At 40.4% G+C, this 26,312-nt stretch overlaps 2 protein-coding genes across 2 annotated transcripts; one reads left to right on the forward strand and one right to left on the reverse strand.

The window, feature by feature from the left end:
- Nucleotides 1–7,263: 7,263 nt before the first annotated feature.
- Nucleotides 7,264–17,384, forward strand: SSB (small RNA binding exonuclease protection factor La). The gene is made up of 12 exons (XM_063429707.1): nt 7,264–7,382; nt 8,747–8,820; nt 11,019–11,122; nt 11,223–11,397; nt 12,187–12,294; nt 12,387–12,487; nt 13,204–13,275; nt 13,405–13,447; nt 14,487–14,627; nt 14,721–14,907; nt 16,169–16,291; nt 16,908–17,384. Exons 2-12 carry the CDS (start codon nt 8,755–8,757, stop codon nt 17,069–17,071), a joined length of 1,284 nt encoding a protein of 427 aa, XP_063285777.1. The 5' UTR covers nt 7,264–7,382; nt 8,747–8,754; the 3' UTR covers nt 17,072–17,384.
- METTL5 (methyltransferase 5, N6-adenosine) lies at nt 17,129–26,308 on the reverse strand. Its single transcript, XM_063429708.1, has 8 exons — nt 26,258–26,308; nt 25,855–25,961; nt 24,391–24,505; nt 23,035–23,219; nt 19,136–19,218; nt 17,666–17,717; nt 17,502–17,551; nt 17,129–17,209 (listed from the first exon to the last, which is right to left on the reverse strand). The coding sequence occupies exons 2-8, from the start codon at nt 25,952–25,954 to the stop codon at nt 17,168–17,170; spliced, it is 627 nt and encodes a 208-aa protein (XP_063285778.1). The 5' UTR covers nt 25,955–25,961; nt 26,258–26,308; the 3' UTR covers nt 17,129–17,167.
- Nucleotides 26,309–26,312: the final 4 nt, after the last annotated feature.

Raw genomic sequence — 26,312 nt, forward strand, 5'->3', positions numbered from 1 at the left:
TTACTTCATTCTAACAATGCATTTTTAAATTTAATTTCTAATGTTTTACTCCTTTAGTTATATTGTTAGCTTTCAATTCCTTCCTCACAGCAATCCACAACAACTGTCAAGATAATTCTACCGGTACATTACAGATTTGGTTTGAGAGAGTCTATTGCACACTGTGCTGTTGGGCTGAGACAGGCTTATTAACATGCATGTGAATTCAAAGTCAATTTTACATTTCAAGCCAAAATTACAGAAATGGAAAACAAAAATCTAGGATGACCACTATATTTGCAGTAAAAGACACCATGTGTTTATGTGTTCGATTCACTGTTTTTTGCTGCTACTAAATAGCAGGAGCTGGGTGAGTACTGCTAATGATACCCTCAGTGTGGGTACAGTGGCATACTAGTAACTAGCAGTAGCTGGGTGAGTCATACCCTCAGTGTGGGTACAGTGGCATGCCTCTCTACTGGGACTCTGGACATACCTTTCACATTCATTTTCTATATAATAAAAAAAAAAACATTAAATAATGTAAGGAGTAGGGTATCACTGAAGAAAACCTATTTTATTTTTTCTCCATCATTAGAATAATAATTTAGTCTTACCCGTTGTTGAGTACCACCAGATGCTACAAAATCAAGAGCCTATCCAGCTATTTTTTTCTTGCTACAACTCATAGTGCGCTTGTCCCTTACAGCAGCCATTTTACAGACTGACCGGCCAAGCAAGAAATAGTATCGGTAGTTTTGTAATCACAATAGAGGAGGATTATAAAAAGCATCAATGCATTAGGTAATGAATTGTGGTGAAAGGAACATGTGAACTAAAATAATGCAGTTGAAATTGGCTGTTTTTAGAAGTTTGCTATTTTGACCTAAAATTTTAAATTTGACTATCAATTCACCACAATGAACTGTTAAGTTCATGAAACTTTACATTTTCTCTTCAGTGTAAATTTCAATTTAGTTTTAGTCATAGTCTTTGACTATAAAGACATTATAGTCATCTGAATTGTTTTAGTATAGTTTTTGCCTACTAAATTTTTAGTCTGTTTAGTTAAAGTCTTTATCTGCCCCTTCCCCAGCCCAGCTGTTTCTCTTCCCCCCCCCTCCCCCCGGGTATCTCCTCCCACAAGCTCCTGTCTGTCTCTTTTGCCCGTTTCCCATCCCCTATATGTGCCTCTTTCTCTCCACAGCCCCATTTGTGTGTCTCTTCCCCCACGCACCTTGTCTATATCTCCCCCAGCCCCTCTATGTTACTTTGTGGTCCCCCCAGCCTCTCCATGCATCTCATCTCCCCCACATGTCTCATTCCCTCAGGCCCCCCCAATGTGTCTCAATTCCTGCCCCCCAGCCCCTCCACGTGTCTCATTCCTCCCTGTCCCTCCATGTGTCTTATTCTCACAGCCTCCCCATGTGTCATATTTCCATGGCCCCCTCATATGTCTTAATCCCAACGCCCCCCCCCCATGTGTCTCAATCCCCCGGTTCCCCACATGTCTCATTCTCTCAGCTCTCAAATGTGTCTCATTCCCTCAGTCCCCCATGTGTCTCAATCCACCAGTTCTCTATGTGTCTCATTTCCTCTCCACCCTCCCCCATGTGCCTCATCTGCCAGTGTTAATATTGGAAGCAAATTTCAGTTTAGTATTAGTCTGTTGACTAAAAAGCCATTTTAGTTTTAGTCGTATTTTAGCTATCTGAATTGTTTTAGTCTAGTATCAGTCGACTAAATTTTCAAAACTTTAGTCGACTAAATCTGACAGAAATTGTTAGTTGTTGAAATTAACACTGTTGCCCTCGCAGTCATATACTTTCTGCTGCTAAGGTATAACATGGTTATCACCTCAAGTGAGGATCGTCAGTAATTCAAAGTGCATTTGAAATATTATGCCAATTTGTTAAACACCATTTATTTATTTATTTCAAAAAGCAGTTTCTCTTCCCTGCACAATTTTATAACATTAACGTTATGTCCTTGAAAGGTTTAATTTATTTTAAACATTTCCAGTGTTTGTAACAGTATACATGGAACAAAACATTTTATTCACATTTGTATATAGTGTTTTGCACATTTGTAGACAATAATAAATACAATGAATGCAGTTTTGTCTGCTTGTTTGAGATTCTATTCATTTTCAGTAAGTGTTTCTAGATTAGAATGAAATTGGCAACTTCTCTATAAATTTTAACTCCTTTTTCTGTCACCTCAGTAAAAACAGTAATGAAGTGCTTATTGGGGTACGGTGTGCCACGGCAGTAAATATAAAACACATTTACCTCCATAGCACTTCTGTGTCTCTAAAGACATTGTATCATAACATACTCTCTTGAGCATTCCTTCCATAATGCTGTACGCATGTATACAGCACCACTGGGTTATGCCCTGACTGTGTCAGAACAGCCAGCCCGCAGGCCGGCATAAATAAAAAAATGGATCAGAACTAACCAGTTTGTCTAAGCTTGTCTAAGATATTAAGATATTCATAGCCATATAGGGTGAGACTGTAACCCAGTTTTAATTAAGAATGCATTGAGAACGTGTTCATGTTTGATCTGACTTCTTTGTCTCTCTGAATCCATTCAGTAAAAGGAAACCCTGATTATTGCAATTGACAAATCATGATTCCCTCCTCCCCCCTACATTTTTATTCGTCATACAATATTATTATATTTTGATTATGTTAAACGAGACACCAAAATGTTAATTAGGGAGCAATAAACACTTCATAAGCTCAAAGAGATGCAAAAAAAAACAGAAACCAAAACCCTACCTAACAATGCTAATGTCTATTGTTAAATTTATATGTAAAAGTTGTCTGACTCTGTAGCTGAGTCACCCAGATTTGCATTATCAGGTTCCTTACAGCAGCCATTTTACTAAAAAAAAACTGGCACTACTCTGGTAGTTTTACCACCCCAGTAAACATTAATCAAGCACTTTTTGGGGTAGGGTGTGCAGCAGTAAATATAAAACACACTTCTGTGTCTCCGAAGACATTGTATAGGAACATGGTCCCTTGAGCATCCCTTTCTTAATGCTGTACACGTGCATGTGCCCATGTGTACACCACCACTGAGCAGGATAGTCGTCATGCCGCGTAAATGTATAAAATGAATCAGAATTAAACGGTTTGCTCGTAGCAGCACCCAAGTCTTGTCTAAGATATTAAACAATTCAGAGCTTTATGGGGTGTCTGTAACAAAATTAAAATCTTTATGAAATACTTGGACTTCAGTGAAATTCCAACTCTGTCAAAAGATGTATTGAGACAAAGACTTGACAAAAAGACAGAGCTACCAAACTGTCTGTCAAACTTGCCATTTCCTCCAACTATCACCAGTGATGGCTGAAGGGAACTAAAGCTATTTCTATGGAGGATGGTGGCTGAAGGGAACTAAAGCTATTTCTATGGAGGATGGTGGCTGAAGGGAACTAAAGCTCTTTCTATGGAGGATGGTGGCTGAAGGGAACTAAAGCTCTTTCTATGGAGGATGGTGGTTCAGGTTCAGACAATCAAGTCTAACTCTTTCCTGCCCCCCAAGGTCGCTGGACCACCATCGGCGATGTCACTATTGGGGGCTCTTACAAATCATGCAAAGATCCCAGACGGTGACATAGCTGCTTTTATTAAGAATGCATTGAGAACGTGACCATGCATGGCCTTAATTTCTTTTTTGCCTGAATCCATTCAGTGAAAGGAACCCCTGATTATTATAATCGACAATTCCTGATTTTTATTTCCTGCATACCATATGATAATTAGTTGTAGCTTCAACAGGAGAGATAATTATGTGAAAATAGACTCCAAAATGTTAGTTAGGAAGCAATGAGCACTTCGTATCCTCAAAGAGTTGCAAAAAACGAGACCAAAACCCCACCCAACAATGCTAATGTCTATTGTTAAATTTATATGTAAAATCTTCTGACTCTGTAGCTGGGTCACCCAGATCTGCATTCTCAGGTATTATTATTATAATTTAAAAAACTGCGTCTCCGGTAGCTTGCCAACTCAACCCCGGCCTGAGGAATGAGTTTTGAAGGACAAACTAAAGATGAGTAAATAGCAGGGGACCAACTCAATGCCTCTTTAAACATGTATAGCCGGATACATATGTCTAAGAGCCTGAAACATTTAAGGTATCTCACCCTCCTCTGTATCTCCCCATTCATACACTCTCGATTTTTAATAAAATAAAGACCAGTTTTTGTTTTTTGGGTATTTGCTATGAATGTAATAATTTTCAAGCCAAAGTGCAGCCTCTAGGAACGAGTTAATTCCACATTTTTGAAGGCCATGCCTGATCGCTCTTTCCAGCTACTTTTTTACTCATATACATTTTTTTTTTTTTTTTTTACTGTTTTCTGAATGGGGAGCTAGTGGTAGACTAGTTGATGCTATCAGCCTGTTAGCTGCGCCAGCTCTTAGGCTTCCTGGTTGAAGCCTCTGACCAGAAAGAAAGAAAGGAGCTAGTTAGAGCAATCAGGTGGCACCTTCCAAAATTTAGGGCTAATTTATTTGGTAAAGGTTTAACCCTTTAAGGAAAACAGCGCCTGAGACCTCCTCACACCATAAGAACTTCATTGTTGCAATTAAGTTGTTATGGTACCTCGAGTGTGCCCTCTAACATTATCAAAATGTTTGGGGATTGAGGCAGCATCCTTGAGTACAGGTGAATGAGAGTGGAGTTAAAAGAACACAATTTTTGAAACTGGCACTGTTCTCCCCTTGGACTACTAATGGCGGAGAGAGTAAAGTTCCTAAGCAGGAACTTGTCTTAGGTCATTGGCTCAGGATTCAAGTAGGTCCTGGGGATGCTACCTTAGCCCAACATCCAGGGGTTGTTACTATTACCAAATTTAATGGTACTCATTTTATCTACCTCAGGATGACCAGCTGATAGAGGTTCAGGCGTTAAAAACGGTGCAGGCGTTAAAAATGGTTTAACTACTTACAATGGGAGGGATACCTGGGCTCTCACGGCACCAAAGCCCACAGCAGCTCTAGGAAAAGGGGATGTGAGATCACTTTCTCCCAACACTAATGGGAGCCGTGCGGGATGTGAGACGCATAACTTGCTGCTCACTCCTATTTACCGGCCTGAACCCCACTGGGCCCCAGGGAAGGCACTCTGCAAAATGGGAATTCAAAAGAAGGATGGCTAAAATATCAATTGGGAATAGGGGTATGTATATGTTGCTGGATGTTTGCTTACAAATGTATGCAGGTGTAGCAGTGTATGAGCAACAGTGTGCATGTATTTATTTGTTTGACTGCGTGTACATATATATGTTTAGCAGAGTGTGTGCGACAATGTATATGTGTTTCTGGTAGTGTACTGGGGCATGTGTCCGGCAGTGTGTATCTGTGTGTACTAATGTGTGTGAATTCAATTCAATTCAAGAGTGTCTGGAATGCATATCTGTATGTGTCTGTATCTCCGTCTTGTACCCTGTGTTTGTCTGGGAGTGTGTGTTGGGGCCCAGCCAGGCGGTTTGTAATAGGGGCCTCAATCTCCCAATGCATTATCCCTCACTCTCCCCATACATTCTCCCCGATAATTACCTCCCATTCATTGTCTCCAGTCTCCCCCATACATTTCCTCCCATTCACTGTCTCCCCCCATACATTCCCTCCCTCTCTCTCCCCATACATTCCCTCCCATTCACTGTCTCTCCCCATACATTCCCTCCCTCTCACTGTCTCCCCCCCATACATTCCCTCCCTCTCTCCCCATACATTCCCTCCCTCCCTCTCACTGTCTCCCCCATGCATTCCTTCCCTCCCCATACATTCCCTCCCTCCCTCTCCCCCATACATTCCCTCCCTCCCTCTCCCCCATACATTCCCTCCCTCCCTCTCACTGTCTCCCCCATCCATTCCTTCCCTCCCCATACATTCCCTCCCTCCCTCTCCCCCATACATTCCCTCCCTCCCTCTCCCCCATACATTCCCTCCCTCTCTCTCCCCCATACATTCCCTCCCTCTCTCTCCCATACATTACCTCCCTCTCTCCCCATACATTCCCTCCCTCCGTCTCCCCATACATTCCCTCCCTCTCTCTCCCCCCATACATTCCCTCTCCGCCATACATTCCCTCCCTCTCCCCCATACATTCCCTCCCTCTCTCCCCCCATACATTCTCACTCTCTCCCCCCATACATTCCCTCCCTCTCCCCCATACATTCCCTCCCTCCATACATTCCCTCCCTCTCACTCTCCCCCATACATTCCCTCACTCTCTCCCCCATACATTCCCTCCCTCTCTCCCCCCATACATTCCCTCTCTCTCTCCCCCATACATTCCCTCCCTCTCTCCCCCATACATTCCCTCCCTCTCACTCTCCCCCCCATACATTCCCTCCCTCTCTCTCCCCCCATACATTCCCTCCCTCTCTCTCTCTTCCCCCCATACATTCCCTCCCTCTCCCCCATACATTCCCTCCCCCCTCTCTCTCTCCCCATACATTCCCTCCCTCTCTCTCTCCCATACATTCCCTCCCTCTCTCTCCCCCATACATTCCCTCCTTCTCCCCCATACATTCCCTCTCTCTCTCTCTCCCCCATACATTCCCTCCCTCCCTCTCTCCCCCATACATTCCCTCCCTCCCTCTCTCCCATACATTCCCTCCCTCTCTCTCCCCCCATACATTCCCTCTCTCTCCCCCATACATTCCCTCCCTCCCTCTCTCCCATACATTGCCTCCCTCCCTCTCCCCATACATTCCCTCCCTCTCTCTCCCCCCATACATTCCCTCCCTCTCCCCTCATACATTCCCTCCCTCTCTCCCCCATACATTCCCTCTCTCTCTCTCTCTCCCCCATACATACCCTCCCTTCCTCTCTCCCCCCATACATTCCCTCCCTCTCTCCCCCCCAGGCATTCCCTCCCTCTCTCCCCCCCAGGCATTCCCTCCCTCTCTCCCCCATACATTCCCTCCCTCTCTCTCCCCCATACATTCCCTCCCTTCCTCTCTCCCCCCATACATTCCCTCCCTCTCTCCCCCATACATTCCCTCCCTCCCTCTCTCCCCCATACATTCCCTCCCTCTCTCTCTCCCCCATACATTCCCTCCCTCTCCCCCATACATTCCCTCCCTCTCCCTCTTACATTCCCTCCCTCTCACTCACTCTCTCCCCCCCATACATTCCCTCCCTCTCTCTCTCTCCCCCCATACATTCCCTCCCTCTCTCTCTCCCTCTCCCACGTGTAGCAAAGAGGCTGCTCAGAGCGCACGCGCATTACGCCCCCACCGCGGTGCGTGCCGGGAAAGTGGGCGGAGCCTGGGCGCGCACTCTGCCTTTAAACCAAGCCGTGCCCAGCCGCCAGGACCGCCGAGCTGTTACCTCCAGACCGGGTGTGCAGACTGACTGACGGGAGACACGCGGGGTGAGTGTGCCGGCCTGGCCGGGGCCTGCGCGTGGTGTGAGAGCCGGGATACAGGCAGGGCTGGCCGGGGAGCGGCTACCAGGGCCCCGGGGGACAGCTCACCGCGTGGGGACACATGGGGCAGGCCTAACCCGGCCACTGGCTGCCTCCCATACCGCTACCGGGCACTGCCTGCCTCCCATACCGCTACCGGGCACTGCCTGCGGGGGGGGGGAGGGAGAGGTCCAACTTCCAGCTCTGATAGGACTACAACTCCCATCATGCTCTGTCAGCCTTCAGACTAAGCTTTCCCGGTAGTCCAGCAGTCAGGGGGGACCTCCCTCATGGCCCCCGCGTGCTGTCTGGGACAGGATAGGGGCTGATTCTCGGCCACACGTGGGACTTTCATTCATTGGGGTTTCCTTCTGTTCCCGCTGGAGGAGAATGTGTTGGTGGATTGGGATACCTGGATCCGCCTCTCGGAAGAGGTGGCTTCCTTGGTTACTGCTGGTAGGAAGATCATTTTAGATGGATATTCCCTAAAAGTGGGTTTTTCCTAGTTTAGTTTTACTGCCCCATATGTTACTGGCTGCTGGACCACTCATTCTTTCATTCTAATTCACTGAGGAGATTAAAAAACAGTTTTCTTCTGTTTGTATGGCATGCTGTGGTGGTTGGGTATGGTGTGGTGGCTGGGCATGGTGTAGTGTCTAGTAGTTGTCAGATTTATATATTGGTGATTGGAGGCTTTTAAAAGTTTGTTTCGTGCCCCTTGTGTTTGTCAAAACACGAAAAAAATAAGTTCTTTGGTGTCTGTAATATTAATGGTGGCTTTTCAAAGCGACAGACGTCTTTTACTTTTTTTTTTTTTAATTTATATTGAGCATGGTATTACGGTTTATTGGCACATCAGTGGCATGTATTAAGTTGTATTTGTGTAGTTGCTGTTATTACTCACCAATTACTTATACAATTGAGTGGAGTGTTTTTTTTTTGTCTAGCTTGGTAAACATGATTGAGACATGACTAGATTCTTGTAACATTTTATTTTGAATGCAGTTTTAGTAACACATGACATAAGATGACATTTCTAGCTTAATGATTTCGTACACTTTATCCCACTGACTGTTATTTCTAGAATATTTCATGAATCATCCTAGTGTAAAAATAAACACACAACACCACATGGTTTTGGCATTTTCAAGATTGTATCCTTAAAATTCCATTATTCAATTCCTTGCCCTGAAGTGATTAAAGCATTGATATAGTTTTGTTAATTTTGTTCATCTTCTATTCTAAATGTATTGGTTTACAGAGTCAAGTTACAGGGCGATGTTTTTGAGATTTGATGGTAAAACCTGGCTATGTAACCTTTGTTTTCTTAGGTGTAACAATGGCTGAAAATGGGGATAAAGCACAAATGACTGACTTGGAAGGAAAGATTTGTCGACAAATTGAGGTATGTAGCTTGTAAACTTTCCTTTAAGGACCACTGAAGTCACTCAGGCTACTTAATGTTAACATTGCAGGGTTAAACACCCCTCAGGGCCCCAGGAGGTGCTTTCTGCTGCAGCAACAGGGTAAAACCTGGCCACTTGAATGTAGTTTCCGTAGAAAAGCATTGAATTTTCCTATTGGGAAATGATTGATGGGTGCACATCTATCATCGCTCATGCACATTAGGTCCCCAAGGAGCATTGGCCTGATGCCAGAGGAGGCCATGCTACCTCCATAGGAGAAGTAAGCTGTGCTGATTGAAACTCTGCAGCTGGGAAAAAGGTAAATTTACTATTTCTATGCCGGACGACAGGTGAAGGCAGGGAAGCAGAGACCGGAACACTAAAGCATTACTAATACAGTTTTGTATTCTTAATGCTGTAATTGTACGTTCTATAAACTAGTCTGTTGTTTATTAGAGCTTTAACCCCTTAAGGACACGTGACATGTCATGATTCCCTTTTATTACAGAAGTTTGGTCCTTAAGGGATACGTTAAAGGGATACTTTAAACACCTTGAACATTACAGGAAGCTGGGTGTTTCTTCACTCAGTCACAAGTTTTGTAGAATTAAAAAAGGTGAACTGTGAATTTTATACATACAATGGGTGGAATGATTCGGTTCAGGGTAAAAGATGGTGGTATTGAGGTAGATGGAGTAACTGTGGAGATAAAAGTGTACAAGCACCTAGTGCAATATTGTACTGTATAATAATAATTCAGCATACAGTATATAATTCAGTACTCACAAGGAGGGAGCCAATTGGAAATGGCTCAGTCCAGACGCCTGTGGGATAGTTAGAAGGGATCCCACTCCCTTCCAAAGTGCAGGTGGTGCTCCGCAAATCTCAAAAAGGAATGTCCACACCAAATAGAATTGGGGACTAAGTCCTTTTATTGATAAAGTAAAAAGTGGATATACAACAATGTAAAATGATTTTACATTGTTGTATATCCACTTTTTACTTTATCAATAAAAGGACTTAGTCCCCAATTCTATTTGGTGTGGACATTCCTTTTTGAGATTTGCGGAGCACTACCTGCACTTTGGAAGGGAGTGGGATCCCTTCTAACTATCCCACAGGCGTCTGGACTGAGCCATTTCCAATTGGCTCCCTCCTTGTGAGTACTGAATTATATACTGTATGCTGAATTATTATACAGTACAATATTGCACTAGGTGCTTGTACACTTTTATCTCCACAGTTACTCCATCTACCTCAATACCACCATCTTTTACCCTGAACCGAATCATTCCACCCATTGTATGTATGTGATTTTTAGTGTGGATAGAGAGGCTACCACACGGGTGTTTGAGTGTTTTTGGTATCTATTTGGGTAACACGCTGTGACTCTGTACTTTTATTTTTAAACTGTGAATTTTAGGCTAAAATATGTGGAATTGGAGAACTTTTCTAGGTCTACTATTTCACATATAATTAGCATTTTCCCTGGTTGGTTTTCTAATTTATTGTTTAGTAAATAAGCTCCAGTGTTTCGCTAGGCCCAACTAAAATGTAAAACATTCTATTTTTTATTTTTGTTCCTATGGTGAGGACCAGAATGCCTGGGCCATTTGATACTTAAAGGAACACTATAGTGTTAGGAATACAAACGTATATACCTTGATTACGAATGCTACCAAAGGAAAGCACTCGGTGGCTATTGCGCAAATCGCAGTGCTCTCATCTCTGAAAAGGCAGTGTTTACATTAAAATGCCTGCAGGACTATGCTATAGACATCATCATAACTACATTAAGCTATAGTTGTTCTGTTGACCATAGCGTCCATTTTAAGGGACACTGTACGCACTATTACCACTTCCTCCTAGCCAGTCCAATGCAAATCAGCAATGGGTGATTTAATAGGCTAAAAGTGGTCATCTGACATTCAAGCAACCACAGCTGTTCAGGCTAATACATCCTCATTAGTCCAAGCAACAAAGCGGGAATAAGCTGCTGGGGACTCTTGTTTAGCATTTAAACTTTAATGGAAAGGCAATATCAGAGTACTCCGGATACTATAGCCACTTACAATAGATGATGCACTTACAATGTTAAGAACTTGAACAATGAACTGTTGAATATTCTGTTAATACATATGAACAATTGTGACTCTTATATTAAATCAATAGCATTAAAGTGCATATTTCTTTACAGTTCTACTTTGGAGACCACAATCTTCCACGTGACAAATTCTTAAAGGAAAAGATCTCTCTTGACGATGGCTGGGTACCTCTTCAGACTATGATAACATTCAACAGGTACATGTATATAGTTTATGGATTTGAGGGTTTATTCCACATTTTGTTTTATTTCAGATAGCACATCTTATTATTTATTTTTTTTATCTATTTTTGACAGGTTAAACAAATTATCAACAGATTTTGGGGCGATTTTTGAAGCACTTAAAAAATCAAAGAGTGGTTTACTGGAATTAGATGAAGAAAACTCTAAAATTAGGAGGTCTCCAAATAAACCCCTACCCGAAGTAACAGAAGAATACAAAAATGCTATTAAAAAAAAGTCTGTTTATATTGTAAGTATATTTATCTCCGTATACAACAAATGTTTGTGTATTTAAAATAAATTACGATTATTTTAATCCTATGTCCGCCAGTAAACATTCAAGCTGTTTTGCTTTGCTATGACACTCTCGTATTATGTGCATGTCACACAGTGAGTGATTTAATGCTGCTATGTTGTATTTTCACAACATCTGCCCTATGCATTAACATGCCGTCAGTGTGGTGTTTTGGAATGTCATTTTAAGTTTAGAATGTAACCTGTTAAGACAATAGCTGAATGTAACACTGCAAAGGAATGGAGGATGACTAGTTGTGTAACAAGTTAATTTTTTTTAATGTGTCAATTTGTATTGAAGTCTGCACTCTTTGTAAAATGAAGAGGGCACACTTCACACAAGCAGAAGTTCTTTTGGCCAAAACCATTTTATAAAGATTAAGTTGTAAGTTGTTTTAGTGCTTTGGGTTCTTTTACAGATGGCTGCAGGAACAAAGAGGTGCACTTAAGATATATTACAAATTTATAGTAGGTAATAGGTTGTTTTATTTGAAATGATAGAAAACTATAATGTATCATCCAAAACATTTCTGGTTTATCTGGCTTTCCTGATTAGTTTATTTTTTATTCCAGTTAAGCCAACAAGAGACTTTTAAAAAGACTTTGGTATGCCACAGGTACCAAACTCTGATTAGGGCAGCAGTCCACATTTATCACACATTTTATAGTATGCGATACTGAAGAGAAATGCATCTGTTAAATGACTGTTTCCATGGACCATTGAAACAATTTTGTCCTTTTTCAGAAAGGGTTTCCAATCACCACAACGCTAGATGAAATAAAAGAATGGCTAGATGGCCACGCCTCAGCTGAAAACATTCAGATGAGGAGAACACTACAGAAAGCATTCAAGGTTTGTATTCTTGCTGTTGGTGTGATTTTGCACATTTTAAGTTTTATAAGCAATACACTTTGTGCATTTACACTATTCTCCTTCCTTTTCAGGGCTCAATCTTTGCAGTATTTGACTCAGAAGAATCTTTAAAAACATTCCTGGAAAAGAAAGATCTGAAATTCAAAGAGTCTGATCTGATTATACTGGCAAAGTAAGTCTTTATTCTGCCTTCATATTTCATTGGTATAAATGGTTATATCTGTGTATTGGTGTTTTATGTATTGGCCTTGCCACAGTTCTACTCGTCTTTACACTCCCACTTTATGGACTTACATGATCAATAAGCATAATAGAATTTATTAGCCTTTTTGACACTTTTACTTTTTTCTTAAAGAATTAGTCTAAGCATTATAACCACTGTGCAAGGTTGCTCATGAGTCACTTAAAACCTTAGACTTGGGGAATATTATAAGAGAGCCTATCAGGGCTGTCAATCAGATACCCAGAACACTATCAAGGTTGCCTTCTGTCAGTCCATATTGTGAGTGCAGCATATGTGCACAATAGGAAAAGTGCATGTATCGTCCATGGCTCTGCTGCTAGCAATATACAGTTTGGTTTGCTAAATGGTTAACAGGGTTGTGTGCAGGTACTATATGGTTTATACCAGTTTTTAAATGCAGTTTCAATCATATAATCCCATAAACATCTCATATACAGAGGCTTATGGGATAAGTTCAGTCCCCCTAGAAAATGATACAGGGCTGTGCTCACTGGCTGATGCTCTCAGCAGTGAGAGTGGGTCTGCTTTGCTCAGGTGGGAATCCAAGTAAGCTGTCACACTGTTCTGAAACTTTAAACACAGAATTCAACATTCTGTAAACTCCCCTCGAGATGAACTGCAACTTTTTTATTTCTTCTTTAAAGGGATGACTACATTGCAAAAAAAATTGAAGAGCGAAAGCAGCACAAAACAGACTCTAAAGCAAAGGCCAAACAGTAAGTGTTGCAGGATTTGCAATGTGATGCTGCTGCATGCTAACAAAAGTCAAATGAAGTCTTTACAGTTAATGGGTATACTTTCCAATCACTTCACTGCTAAAGCTGCTTTTTTTTTCTTCCTCTTAGAGAAAAAGAGGCAGCCCAGAAAGAAGCAGAAGATGCCGAAATGGTATGTTAGAAGCTTGTTTGTAAATTGCTGTTGCATGTTTTTTCTTAGTATGTTGCTTTCTGTATGTTTAAATGAGCTTTTTACGTACATAAACAAGATGGAGCTTCTTAAAATGGCAGTATAACAGATATTCTGTAAAATAGAATGTATACCATAGTGCAATACAGTAATGCAAATAAAATAAGGGATATACACACAATAAAATATCACTCACAAGCCTGGAGTCATAATCTCATATGACTCGACTCGGATGGTATGCGCCCTTGGACCATTACAGGATGTCCAGATCCTTCTTTCATAAAGGATTCTGTTTGTTGTCACCTTTAACCAGCTCACAGACAAGAAATGCCAGGTCAGCAGTGTGTTTCCAAAAGGATGGTGCTTTATTTTCAAATTAAAAAAAACTTGCATAAAAAGTAGTAAATTAAAATATAACAATTCAAATGTTAATAGGGCTATATAGTCCTTTAAAAAAATCGCCGATGGCATTTCTTGTCTGTGAGCTGGTTAAAGGTGACAACAAACAGAATCCTGTATGAAAGAAGGATCTGGACATCCTGTAATGGTCCAAGGGCGCATACCATCCGAGTCATATGAGATTATGATTACAGGCTTGTGAGTGATTTTTTTTTTTTATTGTGTGTATATCGGTTATTTTATTTGCATTACTGTATTGCACTATGGTATACATTCTATTTTACAGAATATCTGTTATACTGCCATTTTAAGAAGCTCCATCGTGTTTATGTACGTATATTGTTGATTTTAAAGTGGTATTGGGGGCACCACTTTGAGGTGTACAGAGCTTCTTATTGACTATTTTCCACATTGTGCACATATTTGCTATATTACTGTTAAATGAGCTTTTATTTAGCCCTTCAAGCCTGGTACTTGCTAAAATGAGCTTTGACTTGTTCACATCACCCAGGTTAGGCTTGGTCTAGGCAAATTTTGTACAGCTTTAAAAACCAATTTATTTCAAGGATTTTGCAGATAATGTGAAAACTCACCGTGCCCCTCCCACATCCCCTCTTTTCAGAAATCATTAGATGAAAAAACTGGATGCCTGCTGAAATTCTCAGGTGATCTCGACGAGTTGACCTCTAGAGAAGACATCCATGCTTTATTTCAAAGTCACGGAGAAATCAAATGGATTGATTTTAGTAGAGGTGCAAAAGAGGTAAGATATATTTATATCTCCCCCTTGGGTAACCATTGAGGATAAAAATCATGCTTTGAAATCTCTAACTTCTATTTTAATTTCTATTGCTAGGGAATCATATTATTTAGATCAGGCGCAAAAGAGGCCCTGGAAAACGCCAAATCTGCAAATAACGACCAATTACAGCTTAAAGGAAAGGATGTGAACTGGGAGGCCATGGAAGGCGAGGCAGAGAAGGAAGCTTTAAAGAAGATTATTGAAGACCAGCAGGAGTCTTATAACAAACGGAGAGGCAAAGGTAAAGCCAACCATTCCATTTAAAACTGCTGCTATATCCAATTACAAAATAAAGTTTGACTAAATATTTTAAGTACTTTATGTAAACTGTACTAAAGCAGGGAGAGCTCCCTCTTAGATGCAGTAGGTAAAGATAGGGACATAATTGTGCTGGCAACTGGAATAGCCTTCTGGAGGTTCCAAGCAGGCTATTAAAAAAAACAACAAATTCCCATTTAACTGGGACTTCAGCCGTTGCCCTCTGCTTCTAAAATGTGGAGCCAGTATTATCTGCATATTCGCCTATGTAATGTATGAGAAGGGATCAGAGTATCTCGTCTTCTACTCATTAAAGGGGCCGTGACCATGCAATGCATGCTGACCTCATGCAGGTGAGGAAGTACTGAGTGGCAATGGCACTTCCTCATTGCTGTGATGTGTATGGGAGGGAACACATGCTTATGCCCCCACACCACCTAGAGAAGTGGTTCCTAAACCAGCAACAGTCCAGATTTTGTCAGCATCTCCTTTGTAATAGAAACTGGATAGGTTCTGGACTGGTTGGGGAACCAATGCTGTATAGGAAACGCTATGGTTTGAAAGTGCAGCTAAAATGAAATGTTAAATGTATGTTTATGAAATGACTGTATGTTGTGTGTGTATATAATAGGGGTGATTTGCCTTATACTGTATTACCAACTTATGGTTAATTGGATTGTGGGGTTTTACTAAAAAAAAAAAACACTTGTAAGTTTTTGTCTTTGCATGAGTGCACATTGGTGTATGGGCTACTGCGTGGCTAATTTCTGGCTTTTATTTTGTTTATACACTGGGCATGAATAACTTACCCGTTAGTCACCCAGGAGTAGTAGAAGTTTGCATGATGTATAGAAAGTCAATAACCTTTGACACTTTTACGCAACATGTTGCACAAAAACACATTGACAGACTACAAGTTTCATCTGGCTTACTGGGTATTATGGGATTTCAAAATCAAAAATTGTCTGGCAGCAGTTTGTCCATATCACTGAAAGCTATCACCTGATGTGCTCAACCAGACAATCTGAATGATGGTGCCAAAGCCAGGCCATTAATCTTGGCAAAGCTGGCAAGATGAAGTTTCTGTATTTTTCCTGTTTCCTGCATGTGACCTCCTATAAATCACTTTCTCCTGTTTTATGGTATGTTAAAAAACAAACTGGTACACACAAAACCTGGCTAGAGTAAAACACTGTATGAATAAACTGGGTTATGGATAATTTCCTATTTAACTTCTATCCTAGGTGGTAAAAAGTTCAAAGGAAAGGGAAAAGGTGGTAGAGGAAATGAAAATTCTTCTAGAAAGAGAGTTCAGTTTCAAGGCAAAAAGAAGAAATTTGAAAGCAGTGATGAAGACGACTTGGATGGTAGGTATTTTTTGTACAGTAAAATGCACTTACGTGAAGTCGATTTATGGACTGCTGGAGTGCCGTGAACACAACTTCTTTTAAGACATGTTAGATGGAGAATGAGTTTGTAAACTGGGTAATGTGAATCGTATACAGATTATTAGTAGGATAGCTACATATACAAAGTGAGCACACCCGTACCCATGTTTTTCACTAAATAGAGAGTTGGCAATCTGCTTGGCTGACCATGGTCCTCGTTTTCATGTGCATCCTTATATATAAATCTCTATACACACACTTTTTCTCTCCTCTTATCACTCATTTGTCAGCTGACATACAAGGCTCTGCAGAAGCTTAGCAATGGTAAATGTTATCCTGCTGTCTGTCACAGTGATGAGTTTCCAAGCACAGCCAATCACGTAGAAGGAAAAAGGGTTTTACATTGATATTAAAACCCACAAGCTCTATGTGCTGTAGATGATGTAAGAACTCTGAATATCTAAATTCAATGTCATGGTGACCATTCCAGCTCCTACAAAGTACTTTTTTTTTTCTTTTTCATTCTTTATTACAAATCACTGCTTAAAACACTGATCACCAGGCCACACAACTGACATTTGCATTTCCATTTTAGATACAGATTCTCCAGAGAAGGCAACTGTTGAAAAGAATGGTGCCAAGGCCCCTGGAAGTCCCAAGGCCCCTGAAAGTCCCAAGAAGAGGGCATTAGATGATACTGCAGCAGAAGAGCCAGCTCCAAAACAAGCAAAAACAGAAGGGGGTGCTGGGGATCAGTAATATACTGACTCAAGTAACCGTTTTTTAGTTGCTCTTTATTTTTTTTTAAAAAGCAAACTGATTTTAAGTTTTTTTCCCCCCCCCAAGTACTGAATGTCAGTTGAATGAGAATCTCACGAAGTCCACTTCAATATCAACCTGCAAAGAGATTTATTTTTTTTAAGTTTTGTTTCTTGGGTGCAGGACGGCCCTAAACTGCTCTCCTGGACTTTTTATATTTATGATTTTTGTTATTAGATAATCTTCCAGGCTTTGAGTAGTGAGAGGTAACTCACTAAGCTGTATAAATATTAAATAAACTATTCTGTCTTAAGATGTATTGAAATGGTTTGTGTAAATTGGAAGTGTTAAAGGGACAGATCTGTTATATCATGGGGTAACAAGATTGGACTTATTGTTTTATGAAAAAATGCCATGACCAGATACTTACAGACTTCTTTTTATGGAACTTGTATGATGCCGGTAAATCATATCTGAGTTCTGAAAAGGAACAATGTTTTATAAACTAATTATATACATACAGTGCATAAAAGCTGATTCAGAGATAAATCAAGAAATGACAAAGTTTAGACAAACTATCAAACATTATCTTACCAGCTATGACTTCTATCTTCACTTTCCAGTCAGCTGCCTTCTTTTTAATATGCTAAATAAGCAAATGTAACAATATATTACTAAAACTCCATGAAAACCAAATATTAAAGTGTCGCTTGCTTACAGAATTGGTGCGATCTTTCATTTTTGGAATCTCTACACTCTAGGGTGGATATCAATAACCTTTTGTATAGGGATCGACCGATTATTTTTTTTTTTTTTTAGAGCAGATACCGATATTCTGTGAACTTTCAGGCCGATAGCCGATATAATTTGCCGATATTCTGTACATTTACCATTTTGGAAAATAAAAAACTATTTCTAAAGGTAAATGCACAAAATATACATGCCACGTGTAGTGGATGCAGTGTGTTTAGACAGGGGAGCTGTGGGTGTGGCGGGCAGCAAGCATTTACTCACCTCTATGCAGCTCCCCAGTGCAAGTCTCGCGGCCAGCGTTGCCATGGCAACGCTCTGACGGCCGCGGGTCTCGCGAGACTTACAATGGGGAGCTGGAGGAGCTGCTGGGATGTGAGTAAATGCTTGCTGCCTGCCCCCCCAGGACTGCCGGGCTTGTAATGAGCCTGGCGGTCCTAGGAGGTATTATCTGCAATATCGGTATCTGAATTGGCCGATACCGATATTGCCGAAAATACCGAATATCGGTCGATCCCTACTTTCGTATACACTAAAGGTATGTTCTTAAAATTGGCTTGAAAAAGGTACGTAAATTTTCAAGCAGTTTTTATGAATATGGAGCTATGGATTAGTTTAGCATGTCAGTTGACTGCTGCCCGTGCCTTCCGACTTTGGGATTAAAAAGTTTGAACGCCAAGGCATGAAGTTATGGTGCCAAAACTGTTCTAACAGGCCAGGATTTAGGCATTCGATTCAAATAAGATACTGACAAAATCTAGACTGTTCATGTGCCAACAAAAGCAGAGTGAAAACCTATGTAAAAACCGTTTTCCCATGTTTGTTCTGGTCAATATATGACTGCAGCTATAATTAATTGGAGTGAGACAGCCCTTCACATTAATAGTACAAGATGTATTATTGGACATCGTGCTTGAGTATCCCTTTTAGGCTTAGTCCTATCTGAAGTAAGGCAATTTCTACATCAAATCATTATGGACCTTTACAGGCTTAGAAGACATTTGCCAAAAAAAAAACAATATTAAAAAGGACCAGGGCCGGTCCTTTTTCTGCTAACTATACCAGTGAATTATTGGATTCAACTTTGAAACATCCTGCAACTATTAGCAATTTTAATGTTTTGCAGTGTTTTAAATTTATCTGAAGATTAGCAAATTACATGACAAGGGCTGATGGGAGGGGCCATGTCACCTATATGCCCAGATTTACCATTAGCCAGCCCTGTAATCTTGTTCTGGGCTGGCTAATGACTGGTGGCGGTATCAAACACATATAAAAGAAAACAGAAAAGTTATAGTATAGAATCAGACTTACTTCCCTAGTTGCTGTTTTGTGGAGAGAATAGATTGACGTTCTTGCCATTTGTAACGCAGTCTTTAGAAATACTATATCCAAACCTAGAAATACATAAAAGGAGACCGGATTACACATCCTAAAAAAGTGATAATTTAAGCAGTGCAATATTACACCTTAGCGGAATCCTTTAATAAACAAATGTGAGGTCAGGGGAAGTGAATAGCTAGGAAACTGCAGACGTGTTGGTGTGGAGCTCCTGCTAACCACATTGATTAGATATAAAGCAACAATTTTGCTATCAATAGCATTATCAGACGCAAACAAAATACTTGACCCCTACCCCCCAACAAAGCGATGGGGTGAAAACAGAATAAAATTACTCACTCTGGCACCTCCAGACTGCCTGATATCAGACAATCATTTGACAGGCTGCAACAGCTATCACGCCCTAATATGGCACCTAGACCTACCAGAGATCTGAAAAGAAGACCTGGATGGTGTGAGATCAGAGATGAATGGCCTCAGGGCAGTGGAGGACTGGGAGGGAGACAGTCTATACTGAGAGACCCGCTCTCAGATGGAATCCATGTCCCAACAACTCGTACTGTGAATACAATGGAGGCACAACACCACAAGAGGAATCTCTGCATCCGCAGTGCTCCTGCAGATGTGGGCCCTGAGGCCTTATGAGAGTTTACCAACGAAGTAGCAACAGTGATGGGAGCAAAGAAATCAGGTGAAACAATGCCCATAGTTGCAGTGTTCCGCATCAGGAAAGCCCAACTGCTCCTGAGGACACAACCAGGGACACTATTGTGGTCACCCAGACCATCTCAGTAAAATCGGCCACCGGCAGCAGAGTTCTGAAACACAAGTGGTGCGGAGGAAATCGCTCACACGCACAACCCTCCATAGGATTGCACCCCTACAGGAAGCCATGATACACAGCCACTATATGGGCAATCAGGGTGCCCGAGAGATGGAGGTCTACAACAGATTTAAAAAAAAAAAAAAATGTATTCTGTTACATCCCATTGATTAGTTTTCTTCCTCACTTACTGAGATATTCATTGTCAGTTAATTTACCCCTGGCACAAGGGAGACCGGTCTCTTATGACCGATTTAGCGTTTGGCTGTATCTGCAACAAGAGGAGCGAATGCATGAGCAGGGACAAGACAGATTGCGAGGATTGGGGATATCTGCAAGACATGCACTACTGCTATACTCAACAACAAGTTTAGCTGCTTACCAGGGCCCTTCCATAAGAGTGAAACAAAAGCAGATACTGTCTAAAGAACATGTTTCAGATATAGGACACAGCAGCAATATTGCAGTTTATGGTCTATCAGGAGGAGGGCTGGTATGGGAGAGCCATGGATGAATGGAACCGAACGGGCTGGGTCCATGTGTGCGAGGTGAGATGTCTGACACATTGGGAGAGAAGTAGGGTGACATGAAAAAAATGGGAAAGGATGAAGTAGCATGTAGTGAAACAGGAGATATGGGAGAGTGAGTAGGAATAAGGACACAGAGAGCACGGTCTCCTCCTTGGGCTTTAGCTTGAAATGATCCTCTATGTTTTCAATGTCTTCTATTTCGTTTCATATTTTATACACATATGATTGGGATGAAAAATGACACTCTACATTGCTTAAAATGTGTGGTTGCACGGATTTTGATGACTACTGTTATACTGCCACATCAACAATAAAGAATTTAAAAAAAAACCTGATGCGAATAAAGGAAAAATCCAAGCACCATAACCACAACACCACTGTAGCGGTTATAGAGCCAGGATTGCCCTGGTGCCATACCATAGTAAGTGGTCAAACGGTTTTAGTATGGTTTGACAATCTACTGGCATTTCATGGGTGCACTTGCCACTGCAGGAGAAGCAAATGTTTCTATAGAATAAAATCTAACCCTGAAGTCTATATAACAATCCTGATTTTCCTGCAGGAGAAGACTGGATACAGTGAAACCCTGGAAAGTTATCAAACTGTACAAACCTGGTTTGACTATTTACTGTGTGACAATGCTACATTACGATTGGCACTATTACCACGATAGTTGGTTGTATTGGTTATGGTACCTAGAGTGTTCCTTTCACATTGTCCATATACTTAACAATTGCAGTATCGAAGAAAAAAAAAAAAAAAAAGGTTTTGCACTCTTACCATGATTCACCTAAGAGTATGTAAGATGTGTTCTAAGTAGTTTCGGCATTAAAATAAATCTAGGATGCTAGTGTGATCGAATAGATCTTAATAGAGAACTAATCGATTCACAAAATATTCTACAGAAGTTGAAGGAACAAGTGCTTAAAAATGGGGGTGGGGCTGTTACTTCGTGGAATCTTTACAAATTCCTGTGTTGTTGTTTTTTTAAATTAACACCAAGGATAAACAGTCTGTACAATGTTATGTACAGGTGTAAAAGGTAATTCTCATGAATATACCGTGTTTCTCCGAAAATAAGACCGGGTCTTATATTAATTTTAGTCACACAAAACACACTAGGGCTTATTTTCAGGGTAGGGCTTATTTATTTACGGTTCCGGTATGTACATTGAACCCCCCCTTTAATTAATCCACCCCCCCTTTAATTAATCCACCCCCCCTTTAATAAATCCACCCCCCTCTTTAATAAATCCACCCCCTCTAATTAATCCACCCCCTTTAATTAATCCACACACCCTCTAATTAATCCACCACCCCTTTAATTAATCCACCCCCCTTTAATTAATCCACCCCCCTTTAATTAATCCACACACCCCCTTTAATTAATCCACACACCCCCTCTAATTAATCCACACACCCCCTCTAATTAATCCACCACCCCTTTAATTAATCCACCACCCCTTTAATTAATCCACCACCCCTTTAATTAATCCACCCCCCTTTAATTAATCCACCCCCTTTAATTAATCCACCCCTCTAATTAATCCACACCCCCCTCTAATTAATCCACACCCCCCTCTAATGAATCCACACCCCCCTCTAATGAATCCACACCCCCCTCTAATTAATCCACACCCCCCTCTAATTAATCCACACCCCCCTCTAATTAATCCACACCCCCCTCTAATTAATCCACACCCCCCTCTAATTAATCCACACCCCCCCTCTAATTAATCCACACCCCCCTCTAATTAATCCACACCCCCCTCTAATTAATCCACACCCCCCCTCTAATTAATCCACACCCCCCCTCTAATTAATCCACACCCCCTCTAATTAATCCACACCCCCTCTAATTAATCCACACACCCTCTCTAATTAATCCACCACCCCTTTAATTAATCCACCACCCCTTTAATTAATCCACCCTCACTTTAATTAATTCACCCCCCTTTAATTAATTCACCCCCCCTTTAATTAACTCACCCCCCCCTTTGATTAACTCACCCCCCCCCTTTAATTAATTAAGTCCCAGGCATAAAATACCGGTATCTACTCACAGTTCAAAGAGTCCGACCACTGGGTGCCTCACCGCCCGGAATGGATCCTTCCGCTGAAGATCCGTGAAGGCAGACTGACGGCGCTGCGCACGTCGTCATCACGCTGCGCGATGCCGCGGCCCGCAACGCTCCTCCCCCTTCTCATAGAAGAAGGAAGTCCCGCCAAAGGTAAAATGCCTAGGTCTTATTTTCGGGGTAGGGCTTATATTGCAGCCCACCCCGAAAATTCGGCTAGGGCTTATTTTCGGGGTAGGTCCTATTTTCGGGGAAACACGGTATTGAATTGCTAAATTTGTTTAATAAGCCCTAAGTGCATCTGAACAATAAATGCTAGATGGCGTCTAGTAAAGACATTGAATAAACAACTAAACTGATTGTTAGATTTTGTTTTCTTTGATTGTCTGGCAAATGGAGTTAAAGATATTAACCATTGGTTAGATCAAGAAGGAAGCCTACCTTTATTGTGCTTTGTACCAAAAGGGGGATTCATTATCACCGTGTCAACTGATTTTACCCAACTGTTAGCTGGCAAAGAGCAGACATCAATCTCAATCATATCAATGTTCGTGAGCTCAAACTCTTCAGTGTTTGTCTTGAATATTTCCAGTGCATCTTTATCAACATCAAAACCTAAACACAACCTACAAAAATAATGATATAAAATTAAACATACCATATATATATACCAACTGGTATATTATTTTGTGAGTCTTTAACCCCTTAAGGACACATGACATGTGTGACATGTCATGATTCCCTTTTATTGCAGAAGTTTGGTCCTTAAGGGGTTAAAGAGCAGAAAACGAAAGAATTCTAAGACTGGAACCATAGTTATATCGGACTTGAAAATAGTATATGTGAATATTTTATAAAATAAACATCTTATATTCTGCAACAAAACATAAGTGGTTTATTCAGTAAACGATGAATCGTAGCAAACAAAACCGAATTGCAACATTTACAACTTTAAAAAAAATAAATAAAAAAGATTAGCATTGAAGATTTTTTTTTCAAATCTGCTATTTGAGCACAAATGTTACAATTCAGTTAAGTTACTGTAATCTGTTTTTGTTTTTTAAACTGGAAAGCGTGTTTTCCATAGAGACTTTTCTTTTCTTTTTCATTTGAGACAGTATGTTAAAAAAAATGCATTTCCACAACAATCATTCTTCCTGACATTTCTTTGGATGATGCTGCCTTGTTAAACATAGAGCATAAAGTATCAATAGGAATATAAAAGGTAAATAACCTATTTGAGTGCAAAGAAAAACACATTTGATTGAAATGCAGTTAAATAATGGAGAGTACACAGACTGATAAAAAAAGATATACCATTGTGCACAAGGCAATCTTAAACGGTCACCCCAAGAACCATGACTACTTCAGTGATTTGAAGTGGTCATGGTGTAGCGCTTCATTGTGGGGTTTAACCCTTTTTGTTGTAACGCCACCTCCAGGAGCATCATGGGGTACAATCAGTCAGACCGGAACAAGATGCTGGCTGATGTCATTTCTGTGCCAATTCGATACACAGACATTCCTTCATTGGCTTAGATCAGATCAGATCAACATTTGGCTTCTACAACTGTGCAGATGCTGGATGTAGTAAACCTGCGTGCAAAGGAGACCCGGCAGAACCAACAACTAGATAACAACGCCAGGGTACTATTCACATCTTAATCACTACAGAGGGTTCTAGTGGTTATGATGGTTGCACTAACCTTTTAGAAATTCCTTACCACAGCAATAACATGTATATAAGTATAATTATCATATAAATATATGCACAAATGAAAAATATTTTTTACTTACCCAGCACCCAACATAGCTGCACCAATACTAAGGACACCACAACCACAGCCAAGGTCTGCAACCACCTTATCTTCAATATCCCCAAATGTGTTATGGATGGTATAGAGCATGCATGCTGCAATACAAAATGCAATGTGCTAATTTAATTCAGAATATAGTTTCAAGGGTAGAAACCAAGATGCTTAAGAATACTACTGCAAGTTTCTGGAATTTACATATTTTGAGACAGGTAGCAATCACAAGCTGAACAGTTACAAGTGATCTGTTCCACATTTACACTAGTAAAGAGAATTCTGCCGAAAACTCAACTACCCTTTTCGGAGCATTGATGCCTTTCCCAAGATTTAGAGCAGGGGATACTTGCAGTGCAAGTTTGTCTCATATCAATACAACTTGCCACTAGCAATTTTGTCTGTCCCTTCTACTCTGCTTTCCCTTGCTGTACCAAGAACAAAACAAGATCAGGTGGGAGCAAATGTAGTATGCAGGGTTAAATCTACTTCTATTTTAGAAATTTGGTGAATTTGAAATGACTGCAGCCAGAAACCAAAGCACAACTTTTATAATAAACTACTCCAGCTCAAAGGTGAATCTACAATGAAATAAGCCTAATGTGTTCATGATGGATTGCATATATGAATATTCTATATATACTAATACAGACCTGTCACGTAACACACATGCAATAGCTCACACTACAGTCTCACACACTACATAACTTTAAAGAGTTAGAATAAAGCTTTTTTTGGTTCCAGATTTCATTAGCAAATAATTTAATTGTCTACTGTGCTAGCATAATGTTTAGAAAGTAATTATATTTGCAGATACCAAAAAAAATTAAGAAAAATCAACCAATTATCTGCCATTTGGTTTTGATGAATGATGGAGTCCATAGGGTCTGCTGAACTAAAAGTGTAAACAAAACCTAAAGTGGCATGGTGAGCACAAACTCGCCCTTTTCCTAATGTTTCTGAATCTGTTCTTTTCCTAATTTCTGATCTATTTCTCTTTAAAACATTAGACAAAGTAGGGATTACTTATTCTTATGTATATTTCCTACTCTTGACAATTGTGATAAAAGGGTGCAGCTTAAGACAAGCTCCACATCCACTATTAGGCTAATAAAGGGTGAAGCTTACCTTTAACTTCACACTTTGCTAAGCTTAGGAAAAATACACAAGACAAAGTAGTCCCTACCTTATCCTATGTTTTTACAAGAAGATCAGAAATTAAGAAAAGAAGAACAGATTCTGAAAGAGAGATAGATGAGGAAAAAGTACAAGAAAGGTAAGTTTGAGGTGACAGAGCAACTTTAATAAATCACTAACTGGTCTGGAGCTCTGCAAATACAAGTTAAATTATATTTAGATTGATTTAATCTCTCACATTAATGTTATATTTTAACATTTGTGATTGAAATGATTATACTTGAATTATTAATATTTGACAATAGTAAACTATTACCTGCAATATGTGGCCTAGTTGGATATTGTTCAAGAAGTATTTTGGGATTTTCAAACACATCCACCTGCTGTAAGCAACTCTCCAGCTCTTTCAACTTCATCTTTTATCTAAAGGAAGAAAAAAAAAACCCAACATGTTCTACTGTTCTACATGAGCAATTTGACGACTTACATGAAAACTAAAACATTAATAGAGGTATTGGATTTAGCATTGATCATTAACGTTCTAAACCGTGCAGAGATATTAATAAATGATATTAAATCAACATTTTAATGTTAAAATAGCAGTATATGGTAATTTTACAGCATTGCATATAAACACATTGCATTTACTGTTCTAAAAACCCAACAATTGTTGTCTTATTACACATACAGCCTACATGTAAACATACAGCTTTTCAAACCATGTGAAATCTAGGAAAACAGGATAAAGGTCCATCAACTTGAAGTGTCCCCCGG

Source organism: Pelobates fuscus, chromosome 8 (assembly GCF_036172605.1).
Source record: "Pelobates fuscus isolate aPelFus1 chromosome 8, aPelFus1.pri, whole genome shotgun sequence".
NCBI classification, from domain to species: Eukaryota; Metazoa; Chordata; class Amphibia; order Anura; family Pelobatidae; genus Pelobates; species Pelobates fuscus.

Coding starts and splice junctions, on each gene's coding strand:
- SSB (XM_063429707.1), top strand. CDS start 8,755: ATGGCTGAAAATGGGGATAAAGCACAAATGACTGACTTGGAAGGAAAG. Junction 13,276..13,404: donor TCTAAAGCAAAGGCCAAACA/GTAAGTGTTGCA, acceptor TCTTCCTCTTAG/AGAAAAAGAGGCAGCCCAGA. Junction 13,448..14,486: donor AAGCAGAAGATGCCGAAATG/GTATGTTAGAAG, acceptor CCCTCTTTTCAG/AAATCATTAGATGAAAAAAC.
- METTL5 (XM_063429708.1), bottom strand. CDS start 25,954: ATGAAGTTGAAAGAGCTGGAGAGTTGCTTACAGCAGGTGGATGTGTTT. Junction 24,506..25,854: donor AACTAGGCCACATATTGCAG/GTAATAGTTTAC, acceptor TTTGTATTGCAG/CATGCATGCTCTATACCATC. Junction 17,718..19,135: donor ACAAAACAGCAACTAGGGAA/GTAAGTCTGATT, acceptor TTGCTTATTTAG/CATATTAAAAAGAAGGCAGC.